Genomic DNA, 15,227 nt, shown 5'->3' with positions numbered 1-15,227 from the left:
TCAAGTGCCCCGTAGATTGTGCTGCTGGTAGGTAGATTTCTAGGTTAGTATCTCATGCTAAGTTGGGGGAACACATTTTCACTTAAAGATAATTTTAAGAGCTGAATGCAAGTGCATGGAAAGCCTGTACTAGTTTTACCCACAATTAAAGTCTGTATACAGCAGAGTACAAGCTGCTGTCTGCCCCCTCACCCCCAGGCTAACTGACTTTGGTGTACCTCCAAGGACCAAGCTGAAAGTTGTAGTGGTTCTGCATGGTACCCTATTTAAATGTTGACCTAAAATAAAGATAGCTGTTGTAAAATAAATGTTTAAACACTGCAGACCAGATGTGTGTCTTATTAGTGATTCCTGCCTAATTCTATTCATGAATTTGGCACTGAAATGGCACATGATGTTGGCCCCTACTGGGTCCCCTGTGGGCTGAGGCCTCATTTCCTCTTTCCTGGTCTAGCTCTGAACACCCCTCCCCTCAGTTCCATCACCTCATTTCTAAATGCCTTGTCTGGAATGAAGAAAATAGCCTGTTCGCCCCTTGTACCCTGCTAAGGCTGCTGGATTTTATACACACATGTATCGGTTTGATTTGTTCTCAGGAACCAATCATCCTGGTTGGACTAAAGTAGAATCTTAGGAAGTACCTGGTTCTCATAGTACTCCCAAATTCCTCATCTGGGAAAACCTGACTGGAAGGAGTAGTCTTCATTTTCCCAGCATTAAAGTGCAGGAGTGAATGAGCCATTGGACAGAGCACGGAGACATGGGAGAGGGCTCTGTTAGCAGAGAAGGTCCTCCTGACCTCTGCATTAGTGCCTGGCTGCCCCTTGAGCAAACCACTTGCCTTATCTCCTCACCGTTGTAGGCAGGCCTCTATCCAGCAACTTCCTGTCCCCATTTCATGATATGCAGGAAAAAAAGGCACACACCAAGCTTGAATAGAGTTTGGGGGCTCCTGTTTTAGGCCCCCAGCCTACCTGTCACAGTTCAGAGACCCACACACAGTTCATATCCAATTAGTTGTCCATGTGCATATGTCTGTTGTGTCATTGGGATAGAATCAACATGACAGTAAGGTGTCTGGCAGTTTCCAGAGAAGCTCGTCTAGTAGCAGCAAGGCAGGGCTGGACATGACATTTTGGTTCTGAAAACCTGAAGCTCTGACCATCATGAAGCTGGGTCTTGTCTTCCATGGTTCAGTCCTTGCCATAACTGCCCACACAACAGCTTCTTCTGTGTCCCTTGGTAGTATAAATGTGGGAGGTTGGGAGGAAGTGGTCACAGAGGCTGCCTCCTGTAACACTCAGAACCCTAGGTAGCCCTGTCTGTCTTTAGGTCCAGGTCATGTGGGCACTGAGCTGTGTGGTTCATTTGGAAGCCCCCCCCCCTTCTTCCCTTATCTCCATCAGGCAATCAATGAATAAGCTTCAATTGTAAGGAAAGTAGAATGCAGGAATAAGAAAGTCTCGTCCCAAGGAACAGAAGCTGGACTTCTCATTCTTAACTCCTAGGATTTCTACTGCTGTGAAGAGACACGTGACCACAGAAACTCTTAAAAAGGAAAATGTTTAATTGGGCCTTGTTTACAGTCCAGAGGCTCAGTCCGTTATCATCAGGGCGAGAAACGTGGTGGCATGCAGGTAGGCACGGTGCTGAAGGAGCTGAGTTCTACATCTTGTTCTGCTGGCCTGTGTAGTGGCGTAGCTTGAGTATATATGAGACCTCAAAACCCACGCCCACAGAGGACACACTTCCTCCCACAAGGTGACACCTAATATCGCCACTCACTATGGGCCAAGCATTCAAACACATGAGTCTGTGGGGGCCATACCTATTCAAACCACCACATACACCTTGGGAAGACTGCCTCAGCCGAGCCCACCCAGAATACATTGTGCCACACCTTCATTTTCTGAAGCTTTATTTTATAAAGTGAAAACTGAGTATCATTGGTAATTTTTTTTTTTTTTAATTCAACTAAGTTAATGTGTTGTCTGCAATCCAGGAGTCTGGATAGAGAAATAAGAGTAGCTCACACTGGGAACTAACCCGTAGAGGCTATCTCTTCCTCATCACTGCCATCAGGAACTGCATCTGTCCCAAAGTAGCGATCACCAAAATTCCCTGCAAAAAGAAATGGCCTTGTGTGATTGGGTCCTCCTGCGTCACCAGCCATGCCCCTGGGCTATGACAGTCTCACCGATGCCTGGGATGATACGGAAAAGGTCATTGACGTGCTTGTCCACAGCTGTGGTGATGATTCTCACCCTCGGGAATGCATAGGCCACAGAGTGCACACCCATCTCTGCCATGAGCAGGGATAGCAAGAAGATCTTGTCCTCAGGCACATCATGGTCCTGGTGTAGCATGGGGACAGGTTAATTTCCAACACCAAGGGAACCTACCTGCAACCCACCCAAATCCACTTACCAGGAGTACACGTACAGCCATCATGGCTGCAGCACCTGTGGATACTGTGCAGTCCATCAGGATCACATGGTCATCACTAATATCCTTGGGAAGTCTCAGGTAGTGGAGCTATAATTGACAGTAAGGTCAGGGTAGGGTCTCCACTTCAGGCTTCTGAGCCCCACCCTCTCCCCGTGGGCTGGGCATCACTGTGCCCCTCAGCCCTCCCTGGCTGGACACCTCAGGCTCCCCCGTGAGCTGGTTGGTCTGGATGAGGATAGTGCCGATGCGCACATCCTTGCACACAGCACGCAGTGCAGGCTCCATGGTTTCCCCTGCACGCAGAATGGACACTCCGGTGATCTGTCAGGGAAGGGAGGCTGAGTAAGCTTTGAACTGGACGCCTCCTACCCCAGCAGCTATTGCCATCTCACCTGTTTTCCAGCGTAGCACTTCCCCACATAGTCCTGCCCCTGTGGGGTCTGTACAGTGCAGTCCTGCGTAGTGAATTGGGGTATCTATGAAGAGCCAGGGCTGAACCCACCATCATACGCTCACCTCAGGATGGCAGGACTACAACCCTTTCTCCCACAAACCCATACCTGGAAGGGTAGGAAGGACAGTGCATGCTCAATAAGCAGCCTCATCAATCTTTTGGAGTAGAAGATGAATTCATCCCGGCTAGTCTCCTTGTCCCTGGTGGTAGAATAAGCGGGCTTTAGAAAGGGACGGGCCAGAACCTGGGAGCGGAGTGGAGCAGAATTGGGAGTAGCATTCCTTAAGTGGGCCCTTACCTGATGATGGTGTGCATGCCTCGTACCTGCGGTGTACTCTTGAGGACACTCAGTGTCTGGGGAAGGGGATGGCACTGGTGAGCTGAGGCCAACGCAGCCCTAGAGATACAAATTGATTGGCATATCTTATCCAAAAGTGCTGTCTGTCCCAGAAATCATCTGTGCATCACCATGGGGGCAGGGGCATGTGCAGGGTGGGAGCTGTCTGCTGGCTAAGGCTGACCCATGAAAGATGCCTTATCACCTAAAATGCCAGGCAAAAGTGAGAGAGCTCAATTCTGAACACTGAACCCCAACCATCTCAGTGAAGATGCTGGGGGCTGAGGCAGGAGGTGTCCCTTTCCTAGGCTCAAAAAAAGTAGAGAGGCTAGACAGGGAAGAAGGGAGCTTACTGTGGGAACAGATCTCAGCCTCCAAATGGACAGCTTGTCCCCAAATTCTCCTGGGAGCAACATGTAAGCTGTAGGGTCAAGTTCCACTGAGACCCATCCCCCAGGTAGTATGCAGCCCCTCTCGGGAAGGAGGGTAAAGCAGGGAGGGCTCAGTGCCAAAGGCTACCCCACACAAAACCCAAGCCTGGAGAGGGAAGGACTTGTAAGGCAGAAGGAAGGGCTGGTTAGGGGGTACAAACAGTGATCGTGGAAGGGAGGGGTCACTGAAGCACAAGTTCAGGGGCAGGGCAGGGTGTGGGGTAGCACACATCCCAGCACAATCAGAGCTTGCTCTGCTCACATATCCCAACGCAGCTTCCTCTGCTCGCCAGGTGAAGAGCGTGTTCAGGGAGGGAACAAGGCAGGAAACAGGTTTACAGAGAGGAAAAGAACAGAGAGAAGACTTAGTGAGGAGAGCAGCCAAGTCCCTACAGAAGGTAGCCTGTAGCTACCAGCTGGCTGAAGATGAGGCGGGAGGCCGGCCGCTGCCTTGGCACTGACAGCCTTGGTGCCTGAGGGTGGAGCACCACCTACACCCAGACATCTCCCCTCCTGCTCACCAGTAACTTAAACCAAGAGGTTTAGCCACCACTTCCTTGGCTGACCAGGAAGTGGGAAGTGGAGCTGGCTGTGCCTGGAGATTTTCCTTAGAATTCAGGCTTTATAAGGGCCCTGGCACAGGTCTGTGGCATCCTGGTCTTGGTGAGGGCAAGCGGGGACTCATGCAAGGACAGGAAGCAGGGCTGTTTATTCGGCCCCGGAGGCATTTCCAACACTGGCTCAGAACTCCTGGGGTATGCAATGGGACCATGAGGGTTCCTTCCCACAGTGGCTCAACTGGATCTTCCCAGCTCTGAGGAAAGCCTGGAAGAAGGGCAGGCCCACCTACGGCTATCGCCTGGGCTTTGATCAGCAATGGACAATGACATGACGAAGCTTATCCGAGCTTCCTGGTGCAATGCCAGCATTGCTTCTTTCTGAGCTGTGCTGCAGCTCCAGGACTAAGCTAGAATAGGGCAGGGCCTGGGTGGAGAAGGCAGAGCCAAGCCCTCACTCCCCCTCCCCCCAGGGAGATTCAACTAAGCCAATGGCCCATAGGCAACACAGGGAGACACAAGATACAGCAGCCTAGATGCAGACCCAAGCGTATTTATGATTCCAGGAACATGTCAGTGAGGTCCCTGACTTGGATCATGTGTGGCAGTGTTGGCCCAGGAGGACAGCTGTGTTCTCTGTGATTGGACCCCAGGGTAGGCTTTAAGGGGAAAGAGCCTCTGTGAACATCTGGCCAGCACAGGTAAAACATAAATAACCCTGGGCCAGTCTGTGGTGGCATACACCTTTATTCCAAGGAGGCAGAGGCAAGTGAATCTTTGTGAGTTTGAGGCCAGCCTGGTCTACAGAGCGAGTGCCAGGGCAGGCGCCAAAGCTACACAGACAAACCCTGTCTTGAAAAAAACAAAATAACGAAAAACCCCACATATCCCTGGGAAAGGCCAGGTGGTGGTGGTACACGCCTTTAATCCTAGCATTCTGTAGGCAGAAGCAGGTGGATCTCTGAGTTTGAGGCCAGCCTGGTTTACAGAGCAAATTCCAGGACTACACAGAAACCCTGTCTGGAGAAAAAAAAAAAAAAAAAAAAAAAAAAAAAAAGAAAGAAAGAAAGAAAGAAAGAAACAAAAACCCTGAGAAAATTCCTTAATTTCTCTGTATGTTAGTGTTCTTATCTGCTAGCAAAGGGAGCAGCAGCAAGGCTGTACCAATCTACCCCTGCGGTATGGACTCACTGTCTACTTGGCTAGGTGACAGCTGACCTGGAGCTCAATGTAGATGTTGGAAATGCCTCCATCTGTGCAGAGTTGTGGAGTCTTACCTGACGCTGAGTTCACGCTGTGGCAGCAACACAGGGAGACACAAGGGAACGGGTGATGCATCAGTGACCAGGGCAAGCAGCCAGGCTACCCCCAACCCCCAGGGGTGGACACTCCACAGCACCATGTGGAAATAGCTCAGGGTTTGCAAACTGCAAGAGGCAAGTTTCTAAGGACCTCTAAACTGGGGACAAGCTAGTCTGGGGCCTGTGACTCTGGGCTATAGTAATAGTGCCAGGGACCTCTAGTGGGAAAACATCACTTGTAGAGTGACCCACTCAGGATATAGGACTCAGTGCTGAAACCCACAATCCCAGACTAGTGGGGCGGATCACCCTTGTTACTCTCACAGGGTTGGGAGGGACAGGAGTGCATGCTTCCATGCGTGGCCAAGTCCCCTTGCCTGTCACAGAGGGCTGGGCCATTTAAATAAGCTCAGGGAGCAGGCTCAGAACACCTGAGAGCCAGTACCTGCAGGGTATGTGCTGCCATGGGGGGGACGACAACAGAGAGACAGGGACTTTGGTGCTATTTGGCTGACTAACCTCTTCCAGCTGGCTGTGAACATGTTGTACAATCAGGTCAATGGCTACTGTGTTCCCGCTCCCTGGATGGGGATAAAGAGAGGATGGTTCGGAAGCTTGCTGGCCCTTCTGCCCCACTGGCAGGAAGACAAGTCTGGCAGGCTCACCTCTGGGTACCACGATATCTGCCAGGCGCATGGTAGGTTGGATGTACTGATCAAAAGCAGGCTTGACAAACTTGTTGTACTGCTTAATGACACCCTCGATGTCCCGGCCTCGCTCACTGATATCCCGGCGTAGCCGCCGTACCAGTCGGATATCAGAGTCTGTGTCTACAAAGATCTTCATGTCTAGGAGCTGAGTGAGGAAAACAAGCCAGTGCACGGGGCTGAGGCAGACACCAGTGGTACCGTCAAATAGAAGCCAGGATCCACAGAGCCAGAGTGGCAACATGATCAGCTCATTACCTATGGGCCATGATCATGGGGACCAGCTGCCCACAAGACACCCACTGGCCTAACCATTAGTGTATGTAGGTTGCATTCATAGGAAGCAATCTGCTCAGAGAGCACGAAGCATGGATGCCATGGGGTAGGGTGTTTAAGGGAATTGTATTTATGGGAATGCCTGTGGCGTCGGTCCTACATGAAAGCTCTTACCTCCAGCAGTGTCTTGTCAGCAAAGGCCATGATACCCTCAAAGATGATGACATTTGCACCATACAGTGTTTTCTGAAAAGGAACCCAGGCAGTTTCAATATTCAGCTCAGGCCCTTGCAGCCTCTTCCAGAGCCCCAAGACCATGGGCCTACCCAGTCCTTTTTCCGACTGTGCGTAGTAAAGTCATAGATGGGTATTTGGACGCTCCTGCCCTGCTTTAGTTTCTTGAGGGTGGAAATGATGAGATCAAAATCAAAGGCATCAGGGTGATCAAAGTTGAAATTGTTGCAGGCAGCCTGTTCCTGCTGTTGCTGCGTCAGAACCTAGAGGAGCATAATGAAGCCCAGTGACCACAGGCCTACATTTGTAGGGGTAAAGGAATTACAGGGAGGCGGTGCTTTGGGGGAGATGAGCAGGGCCTCACCTTATAGAAGGAGTCCATGGAAAGCAGGACCACCCAGGGCACATCTAGAGCTTCAATGATCATCCTGGCCACAGTGGTCTTCCCAGATGCACTGCCACCTCCCAAGCCTGTGGGTAAAAGGTTACCTTGCAGTTAGTTGCAGATGGGCTGACCATGCAGACTGAATCCCCGAAGGCGTCATCCCACACTGCTATTACCAATGGCAAAGGCCTCCTTGGACTGCGTGCCGTGTTCATTGTACCACGGTGGCCGCCCGGCTGTGTAGATGGTACGTTTGCTTGTGCGAAGCAGGGGTGGTTCTGACTTGCACTGGCTGGTGGTGCGCTTCCGGGGCGAGCGCCCAGTTCCCACTGGTGGGAGTAGTCTGTCCAAGGACCCTGCATTGCTGCTGTGAAGAGGGGTCTGCTCAGCCTCAGTCAACATTTGTTAACCTCCCTGGTCATGCCCAAGTGGGACAGGCATAGCTTCAACTGGGGAGAGTGTGCCCAAGAAACATACCTGTAGCTGGTCCATGGAGTTAATGGGGGCACAAGGCCTCAGACTGCACACAGCAAGTACCAGGGATAGCTTTTAGTGGCAAGAGGGCATAGGAGGGTATACACGATCCCAGAGCCACGATCCTACCCCTTTGTGGACTGTGGTGGGTACAGCCTCATTCCCAGAGAATGAATACTCAAGGATAAGGAAGACCCCATGAAGGACTGTGACCTCTCCCAAACATAGCATACTCTTTGGGTAGTCCAGCCACTACTGCCCTGCAGAATGGTTGTTGCCCCAGGAGGTGAGAGTGGTCACATGCCAGTGGCAAGGTTTATGCTCCAGGGGACGCTCTGGTCTGGCACTTGGTCAAGAAATGTAGAAAAGAAAGCAGGAAGGGAAGCTAGAAGGCCTATGCAGAACCCATTTCTCCTTCTGACTCTTTCCGTGTTCCCAGTTAGACACCTCCAGCAGCCTGTAAATGCTACCTGTCTTGGCTGACGTGTGTGTGTGTGTGTGTGTGTGTGTGTGTGTGTGTGTGTGTGTGGTTTGAAATGGTGACCCAAGACAGAGGAGAGACCAACAGTGGGTGCAAGAGAGAAATTAACCCAAAGAAGGTCAAAGTAGATCTGTAACTGTGTGCACCATAGCCTATCACTCTTGCTAGATGGGCACTCAGAACCCTACTGACATTGCAGTTGGTCTGCATTGCTAAAGGGGTGCCATCACTGGTCATGGCTTTCACATCTGAGAATGAGCAGTGCTGTGGTTTGAATGAAAATGGCCCCCACAGGCTCATGGGGAGTGGCACTATTAGGAGGTGTGGCCTTGTTGGAGAAAGTGTGTCACTGAGGGTGGGCTTCGAGGTTTCAGAAGTTCAAATCAGGCTAATGGCTCACTGTCTCCTCCTGCTGCCTATGGGTCCAGATGTAGAACTCTCAGCTACTTCTCCAGCACCATATCTGTGTGCATGCCTCCATGCTTCCCACCATAATGATAATGGAGTAAACCTCATAACTGTAAGCCAGCCCCAATTAAATGAGAGTCATGGTGTCTCTTCATAGTAACAGAAACTCTAACTAAGACAAGCAGCTTCTACAGAGTCTCAATGTGCTACATCACCTTCCTAATACCTGTCGTTTGTGCCTGATGCAAAAGTGCTAAGAGAGGGATGGAGAGATGGCTCAGAAGTTAAGAGCACTGACTGCTCTTCCAGAGGACCCAGGTTCAATTCCCAGCACCTACACAGCTGCTCACAACTGTCTGTAACTCCAGCTCCAGGGGATCTGACACGTGCAGGTGAGACACCAATGCATATAAAATAAAAATAAATCTAAAAAAAATAATTTTAAAAAGAATGAGACATGTGGTTAATAGAGGCACTTTCTGGCTACTGCCTGAAAGGAAATCTGGGTAGGTCACATGATCCCAGCTTCAGCTTTCAAATTTACTCAAGAAGCTCTCAGGTCAGTGGCTTAGCCAGGCATGCCATGATTCACCCATGTGGGGCCAAATTGAACTATGACCACTGACAACGCAAGACAGTGTCTGGTGGGCAGGAGGGCTGCCTATAGAGTGGCAGATGGATATGCCTGGCTAGCATCCTTGTAGGATGCCTCCTGCAGCGGCGGTATAGTCTGGAGTACCACAAGAGAAAGAACACTGTATGGAATGCCAGGTGAGCCTGAGGTGAATGAGATAGATTGGCAGGTTCAGATGGGAACAAGTATCTCTAGGGTACTCTTGGGTAAGAAAAGTATAGTATAATGAAATATGGTTCTGTTTACATAAAAATCAATAGATGAAAGATGCTCCCTTGGGGACTGAGGACACAGCTTAGTAAACAAGTCCGGTGCCTGATCCTCAGTATACCTGAAAATATCCTCACCCAAATGCACATTCATGCCAATGCCTGTGAGAAAGGTGTGTATTCAGAAACCCTGAAAGCAAATATGCTAGTATGATAATCTGGATTTCCCTGGAGACCACAATTTGGAACGGGGACTTCTGTCACATTTGGCTTCACAGGAACAAGCTCTCTTATCAAAACGGATGTTGGGTTTGTCTGGGAAGTTCTGTTACTGCTGTCTCACAACTCAGTATGGTGCTTCCCAGGGCTGATGTCCCAGGATGTGGCCTGAGACCAGCTTCTTTCTACCTATGGGATAGTTCAGTTTGGGAACAATGATGTTCTCAGCTGATAATCCTTCTTAGAACCAGAAAGATTGTGGCTGTGTGCACAGGAGTGGGGCGGGGGGACAGGAGGGCAAGAATGGGTAGAAACCCAATGTGTAACTGTTCATACTGGCAGCATCATGGAAAGAGCCCATCTGTATCCAACCAGGAAAACACACTGCAATTCATCCTTGGGGACAAAGACAATAGGCCTGCTTGTTTCCATACCATGTGTCCTTACCAGAGCTCGGAGAATGAGCATAGGGAATAATTAGTCAGTCTATTAAGCTCAGCCTCACCTCCACTGCTCTGGAGACAAGTGCAGGAGCTCAGAGCATGGGGCTAGGCATAAACAACACAGCTGAATATCTCGACCTGAGTCTGCCAGTCAGGGGTCTTAGGGATGGATAGCATGTGAGGGGGCACAGATCAAGAAATGATGCATTTACTGAAGGGGTATCACCTGCATCCCAACTCAGGCCTACCTGAATGGCTCGGTCAAAAAGAGAGATGACTGTAAACACCAATAATGAGGTTCCCAGGTCCCCAGACAGAGGGTAACTGGTTGCTCACCTGAGCATACTAATCCATCCGCAGTAAACAAATGGATCTGTGAAGCTTATCTATTGGGCTGACCTTTCCAGTGGACAAGAGCTGGGGCGGCCCAGCTAGAGAAAAGAGCAGAGACTCCCTAGGGTTCCAGAAGCGGTCTTGCACAAAAAACAAATCCAGGTCCTCTGTCTCCCCACTGGGTCACCTTGGCATTCCTCAGGGAACTGCCATTGGAAACTACTCCAATGCAGAGCATCTACTTGCAAGAAGCCGAACAACCTGATAAAGTTCCTAGCACTGCCTGCCTGTAGGCTGTGCCCTGACCACTATTGGTAAACGCAAGTACACACAAAGCCAAGACACACTCAGACAGAAACTGGACAAAAGAGGCAAGAGGCTGGGGCTGTTTTCCTGATTTCCATGATTCTCACAGTACCAGCTTCCCTAGAGAAATTTAAGTTTCCCATCAGTGACTCTTCTCCACCTTGGGGAAGATCGCTTCCAAGGCATGTGCTGCCGATGGGAAAAATGCCCAGTTGCAAGCAGATCAGGGAGGAATTTGCAATCTGCCTCATGCTGTGTCTGTACCAAGCCTGCCCCCCCCCCCCGTCCCACTCAAAAGTTAATAGCTATCTCCTGGAGCCAGAGATAAGGCACCAGCCCCTTTCTCACAAAAGGTGACTCTTTATAGGAAAGGAGCACGGAGTACTTCACCCACAGACAAAGCAGCTTCTGGCCTTAATAACAAAAGTTCATTTATACAAACAGAATTAAGGGCCATGGAGAATGCAAGATGCTACTAGCACAACCCATAACCCCAAGCCAGCCACATCTGTAGCCCCAAGTACTTTTCAGCTCCCAGAAGCATCTGCCAGCTTACTTGTTTTCAGATATCAATGGACACACATCACACACAAAGTCAGGAGTGGTCAGTATCATTGGGGAGCGGGGTTCTCAACAGCAGGGACTGCTGCAACTCACCTGCCTTCTTCTCCAAGAGTCCAGCACCCTGAGATCCTGATGCCAGGGTAAGCTAAGGGGCTACTCATTGCCAAGGATGCAGGTACAGAGAGCTCAGAGGTGGGTGTCCCTGGACAGTGGGATGATAAGGTATGTGTGGTCTAGGTTCTAGCACTTAGAGTATCACTACCCTTAGAACTGCTGTTGTCCCCAAGGACAGCTTGGGATTTCTGGCCACCTGAACCAGTCCTCCATGAGTGGAATCACCCCTGTGGGAAGAGCTAGGTGGGGTTGGACCCCTAGGCTGGCATCAGTAGCTTACTATTTACAGGGGGTGGAGAACAGCAGCTAGGTGGTCCCAGGAGCCCTACTGCACTAAGGAAACACAAGGCAAGTCTCAGAGGCCAAGGCCACATGTATAAGAGGATCACCCAGTTAGGGCTCATGCACCAGATATTAATAGTACTGACTCTGGCCTGAACAATCAGGCCAGTTGGTGTGAAGTGTATTTCAGTGTCAGCCAGCATGCTCATTGACCTGGATTTGCTAAGGACCACTGTACTCTAATACCTTTCCCCAAATTTCCTAGAAGAAATACAGCTGTGCCCCGAATACATACACAGCAAGACAAGGAAATCTGGGGGCCCCTCCAAGCCAGGTGATCTGAATGTCGGTGCAGAGCTGGGTGCCTCTCTCCTAGCCCCAGGGTGCCTCCTACAAGGATAAACAAATCTGAAACTCTACCCTAGTAATCCAAGAATAACTTTCCTACCCCCACCTTACAGAGGCTCCAGCAAGTCCTATGGCCACCCAGGCCTCATCAGTAATCAGGGGACACAGCCACCTCCCTGCCCACAGCATAGAGACGGAAGAGTTGTTGCCAGCCTCATCTGAAATCTCTTTACTGACTTAAGCTCTAATCAGAGAGGTTCTGGCTTTGGGGTTCCCTTCCAAGGGTGGGTTGGCTTTATTGCAACCTCATCCTACCTGGATGGCCTCCAGCTGAAGACAGTCTGGCAGGTGCTCAAGAAAAAGGACGATTCCAAATGAACTTCACATACCTGAAGAGGAGCCACTCTGGGAGTGCCTTGGAGGCAGCTCTTCTCACTACCTAGGTAACTCTAGGATATGATGTATACATCCCTACGAGACACCTGGAGCAGGAAGAGCCTACCTATGTTTACATGTACATGTATGTTTTTAGAGTTTGTCCCTCTGTCTCCACTCCCAGGTGGCTAGCTGGATATGCCCTAGGACTGCCCTGGGAGGCTAAAGTTGTTCTGGGCACGAATGCAGAGTCAAGGGGTTCTAGGGAATCAGTTCACAAACTTGGCTGGCTGATCACAACGGAGGACCCTGACATATTCTTTGAGTACCCTATCAGTTCAGGATCAGTGGGTAGAAAAGCAGGCCACAAGTCTTTGGGAAGCTAACACTGTGCTGATCTCAGAATCGGAAAGTCTAATTCCAGGTTTGTTACAGTTAATAGATCTGTACCACCTATTCATTCACTAGACTTGTCCCCAGAACATCAGACCCTGGCTCGTGAACTTCATCTTAACCTAGGATATATCAGGCTACCTGGCTAATAACTCTGGCCCCTGAAGTTTCCTCCTTTCAGGACTCCATTTTAGGTCTCAGGGCTATCTGAGGTAAGTGGTGCTGGAAGCTGCTACTCAGTCTTCATTTCCCTCTGGCCAATCACCAGGTGACAGCTCTGTCAACTGTGGGTGGCTCAGAGGCCATCACTCACCAGGGAATGCTACAGACCTGCATCATTATCTAGGAAATAGGGTTTAGTGAGGACCTCAGCAGGTGCCTCATTGATAAGGAACCTATATATGATAACATCATGGAAACAGAGCTGCCCTATAATTTGAATTCCCCTCTGTCAGAGAAACCAGAATCAAATGTCTACAGCAGGGTCTGAAAGCAGGAAGGTTTGTCACTTGGACCACCAAAGAAATAAGAAAGGTCTCAAGGTCCCTCTGCTGTTGCTAGACCTATAGACAAGTTCAGACATAGTCACCAAGGCGAAGTTCACAAGGTAGACACAGGACTGGGAGATTAGAGGCTTCCACAGCACACTTGCAACACTGTAACCCTTCACTCACACATCTCCACCTGCATCCCAAGACTCTGAGTGGGTACCATTAGATTCTGTTCACTCTCTATAATCTCAGTCCAATATCCATTTTGCATATTGACACAAAAGCTACTGGTTGTACCAGCTAAGATCAGGAAACTACAAGGAAAAAGCCTCGAGGGTGGGCAGATTAAGGGGACAGGTGCTAGGAAAAGCAGTAGGAGAAACCTCAATCAAGCTGGACAAGAAGAGATCTACCAGCAACTCCCTGTCGACTGCTACCAGTGCCCGAGGCACCAGGGTAGTCTGTATCTTCTCAGGGTGTTTCCTCAGAAACCCCAGGAAGTTTGTGACCATGACCTCTTGGCTTCTGGTTATATTGAGACCTTCTGAACGAGAAAGTACCACAAACTCAGCCTTGTTAGACCCAACCAAATCTTTCAGGCTACCAGTTAGAATGTCTTGGACTGTGTAAACTAGCCGCGATTTGCCTCATCCACGGTCAACACCTGTTGTCCCAAAGTCGTCCGGGCTCACAGTTCCACAAGTAGTGCTTTGAGGCCGGAAGACATCTGGCCGTCAACTGGTGCAATTAGACCGGAAAAGGTGTCATATGCAGTTCCAAGTGCGGTCACCGCCCCCTGGTGGCCATGGCCTGGAGTTGCTATTCGGGATGATCAGGCTGAGTGCTCTCCGTGCTCTTGAAAGCCTTGGAAGGGACCCCAAACTCTCGGGCAGGTGGAGATCACCACCCCGTCCTACATTCATAATTACTACTGGCCACCAGGTGGGTAGGAGATGGTGAGATCAAATTCGACGAACTCAGAAGGTCGAGCACACCAACCACACGCCCACTACCCACCTGGGAGCCTAGAGCAAGTGTGCAAACGCTAGGGGTCAGAAACCCAGGCAACACAAGTCAATCAGGTTTCCACTCTCCGCGCTCCAAAAACTAAGGACTTGGGCCAGTTCCGCCTTCTGTCCTCTGCAGCCCTCCAGGCCACCTGCCACCTCCCTCTCCCTGGCAGGGGGTTGCCTACATATGGCTCAGGAGAATTGCCGAAACCTGTCCAGGATCCACGCGGCTGAGGAGACCGAGCTGCCCATCTGAGAAGATGCCGCGGAACCACCCGGGCTTTAGGAAGGGAATGTAAGCCGTGCGCTGACCCCTCCCAAGAGGTGAGCGCGGCCCCTGCCTAATCCAGGCCCGCGCCTACCGGTCCTCACACGCGGTCTCACTCTGCTCGGCCGGGCGGCCAGGCACGTCTGGGGCCACAGTGGATTGTAGGGGCGAAGGGGAAGTCTCTGCGGAGACAGGCGGCGCAGCCATGGCGTCCCGAACCTGGGGGAGGCCTGAGAGGCGCACCGGGAGTCTGGCACGCTGCGGACTACGAGCCCCACAAGGCCGTGCGGCAAACCTAGGGAAGGGCCCGCCCTCAATACAAACTCAGCCGCACAAAAGCCCTGGAAAAAAAAATCAATAAACATTTATTTGATACAGTAATTTTAATACATACAGTTGATGGCCCACCACCGCACCACTCCGGGCCAGGGGATGAGGATGGGGACAGATGATCACAAGGCGGGCAGGACCCAAGCTCACCTCAAAACATCTTGCAAATAAAACACTTTGTAGATAGAATATATATGCATGTATATCTATGGTTACAAGTGATAGCCAGAAATGCACTTGTGTAATGAGAACTGCATTAAAACCAAACAAAGGAACCCAAAGTTTAGGAGGCGCTGCAGTCGGGTATGAGGGGTGACCTGGGAAACCAGGTCTCCAGGGCAAAGGGCCTGTGTTCCACCCACCAGTGGAACACAGAACAACTCTCCCCTCAGAACCACCATAGGGACAGGAAGGC

At 50.6% G+C, this 15,227-nt stretch overlaps 1 protein-coding gene across 8 annotated transcripts; it reads right to left on the bottom strand.

The window, feature by feature from the left end:
• Positions 1-1,617: 1,617 nt before the first annotated feature.
• On the bottom strand, positions 1,618-14,744 carry Uckl1 (uridine-cytidine kinase 1 like 1). 8 transcript variants are annotated; one of them, XM_051184253.1, is made up of 16 exons: positions 14,577-14,743; positions 7,307-7,497; positions 7,110-7,216; positions 6,838-7,008; positions 6,686-6,757; positions 6,194-6,383; positions 6,048-6,109; positions 5,505-5,521; positions 3,201-3,299; positions 3,009-3,102; positions 2,841-2,903; positions 2,647-2,769; positions 2,428-2,535; positions 2,198-2,354; positions 2,047-2,121; positions 1,618-1,685 (listed from the first exon to the last, which is right to left on the bottom strand). In XM_051184253.1, exons 1-16 carry the CDS (start codon positions 14,687-14,689, stop codon positions 1,666-1,668), a joined length of 1,662 nt encoding a protein of 553 aa, XP_051040210.1. In that variant the 5' UTR covers positions 14,690-14,743; the 3' UTR covers positions 1,618-1,665. The 8 variants fall into 8 exon arrangements, with proteins under 8 accessions (XP_051040210.1, XP_051040258.1, XP_051040251.1 ...); XM_051184301.1 differs by lacking the exons at positions 1,618-1,685; positions 5,505-5,521; positions 14,577-14,743 and adding exons at positions 3,933-3,952; positions 11,295-11,403; positions 11,893-11,980 and having other exon boundaries at positions 1,902-2,121; positions 7,307-7,494; XM_051184294.1 differs by lacking the exons at positions 1,618-1,685; positions 14,577-14,743 and adding exons at positions 11,295-11,403; positions 11,893-11,979 and having other exon boundaries at positions 1,902-2,121.
• Between the last annotated feature and the right edge of the window lie 483 nt (positions 14,745-15,227).

Source organism: Phodopus roborovskii, unplaced genomic scaffold (assembly GCF_943737965.1).
Source record: "Phodopus roborovskii unplaced genomic scaffold, PHOROB, whole genome shotgun sequence".
Taxonomy (NCBI): Eukaryota; Metazoa; Chordata; class Mammalia; order Rodentia; family Cricetidae; genus Phodopus; species Phodopus roborovskii.
The sequence above is the reverse complement of the archived record's forward strand: the minus strand, read 5'-3'. Positions and strand labels throughout refer to the sequence as shown.

What these genes read in the sequence shown, in the direction of transcription:
- Uckl1 (XM_051184253.1), bottom strand. Translation starts at nt 14,689, where the DNA reads ATGGCTGCGCCGCCTGTCTCCGCAGAGACTTCCCCTTCGCCCCTACAA. An exon ending in TGTCCTTCCTACCCTTCCAG is followed by an intron (nt 2,904 to 3,008) that starts GTATGGGTTTGT and finishes TTCACTACGCAG; the next exon opens with GACTGCACTGTACAGACCCC. An exon ending in TGGCTGTACGTGTACTCCTG is followed by an intron (nt 2,355 to 2,427) that starts GTAAGTGGATTT and finishes ATGCTACACCAG; the next exon opens with GACCATGATGTGCCTGAGGA.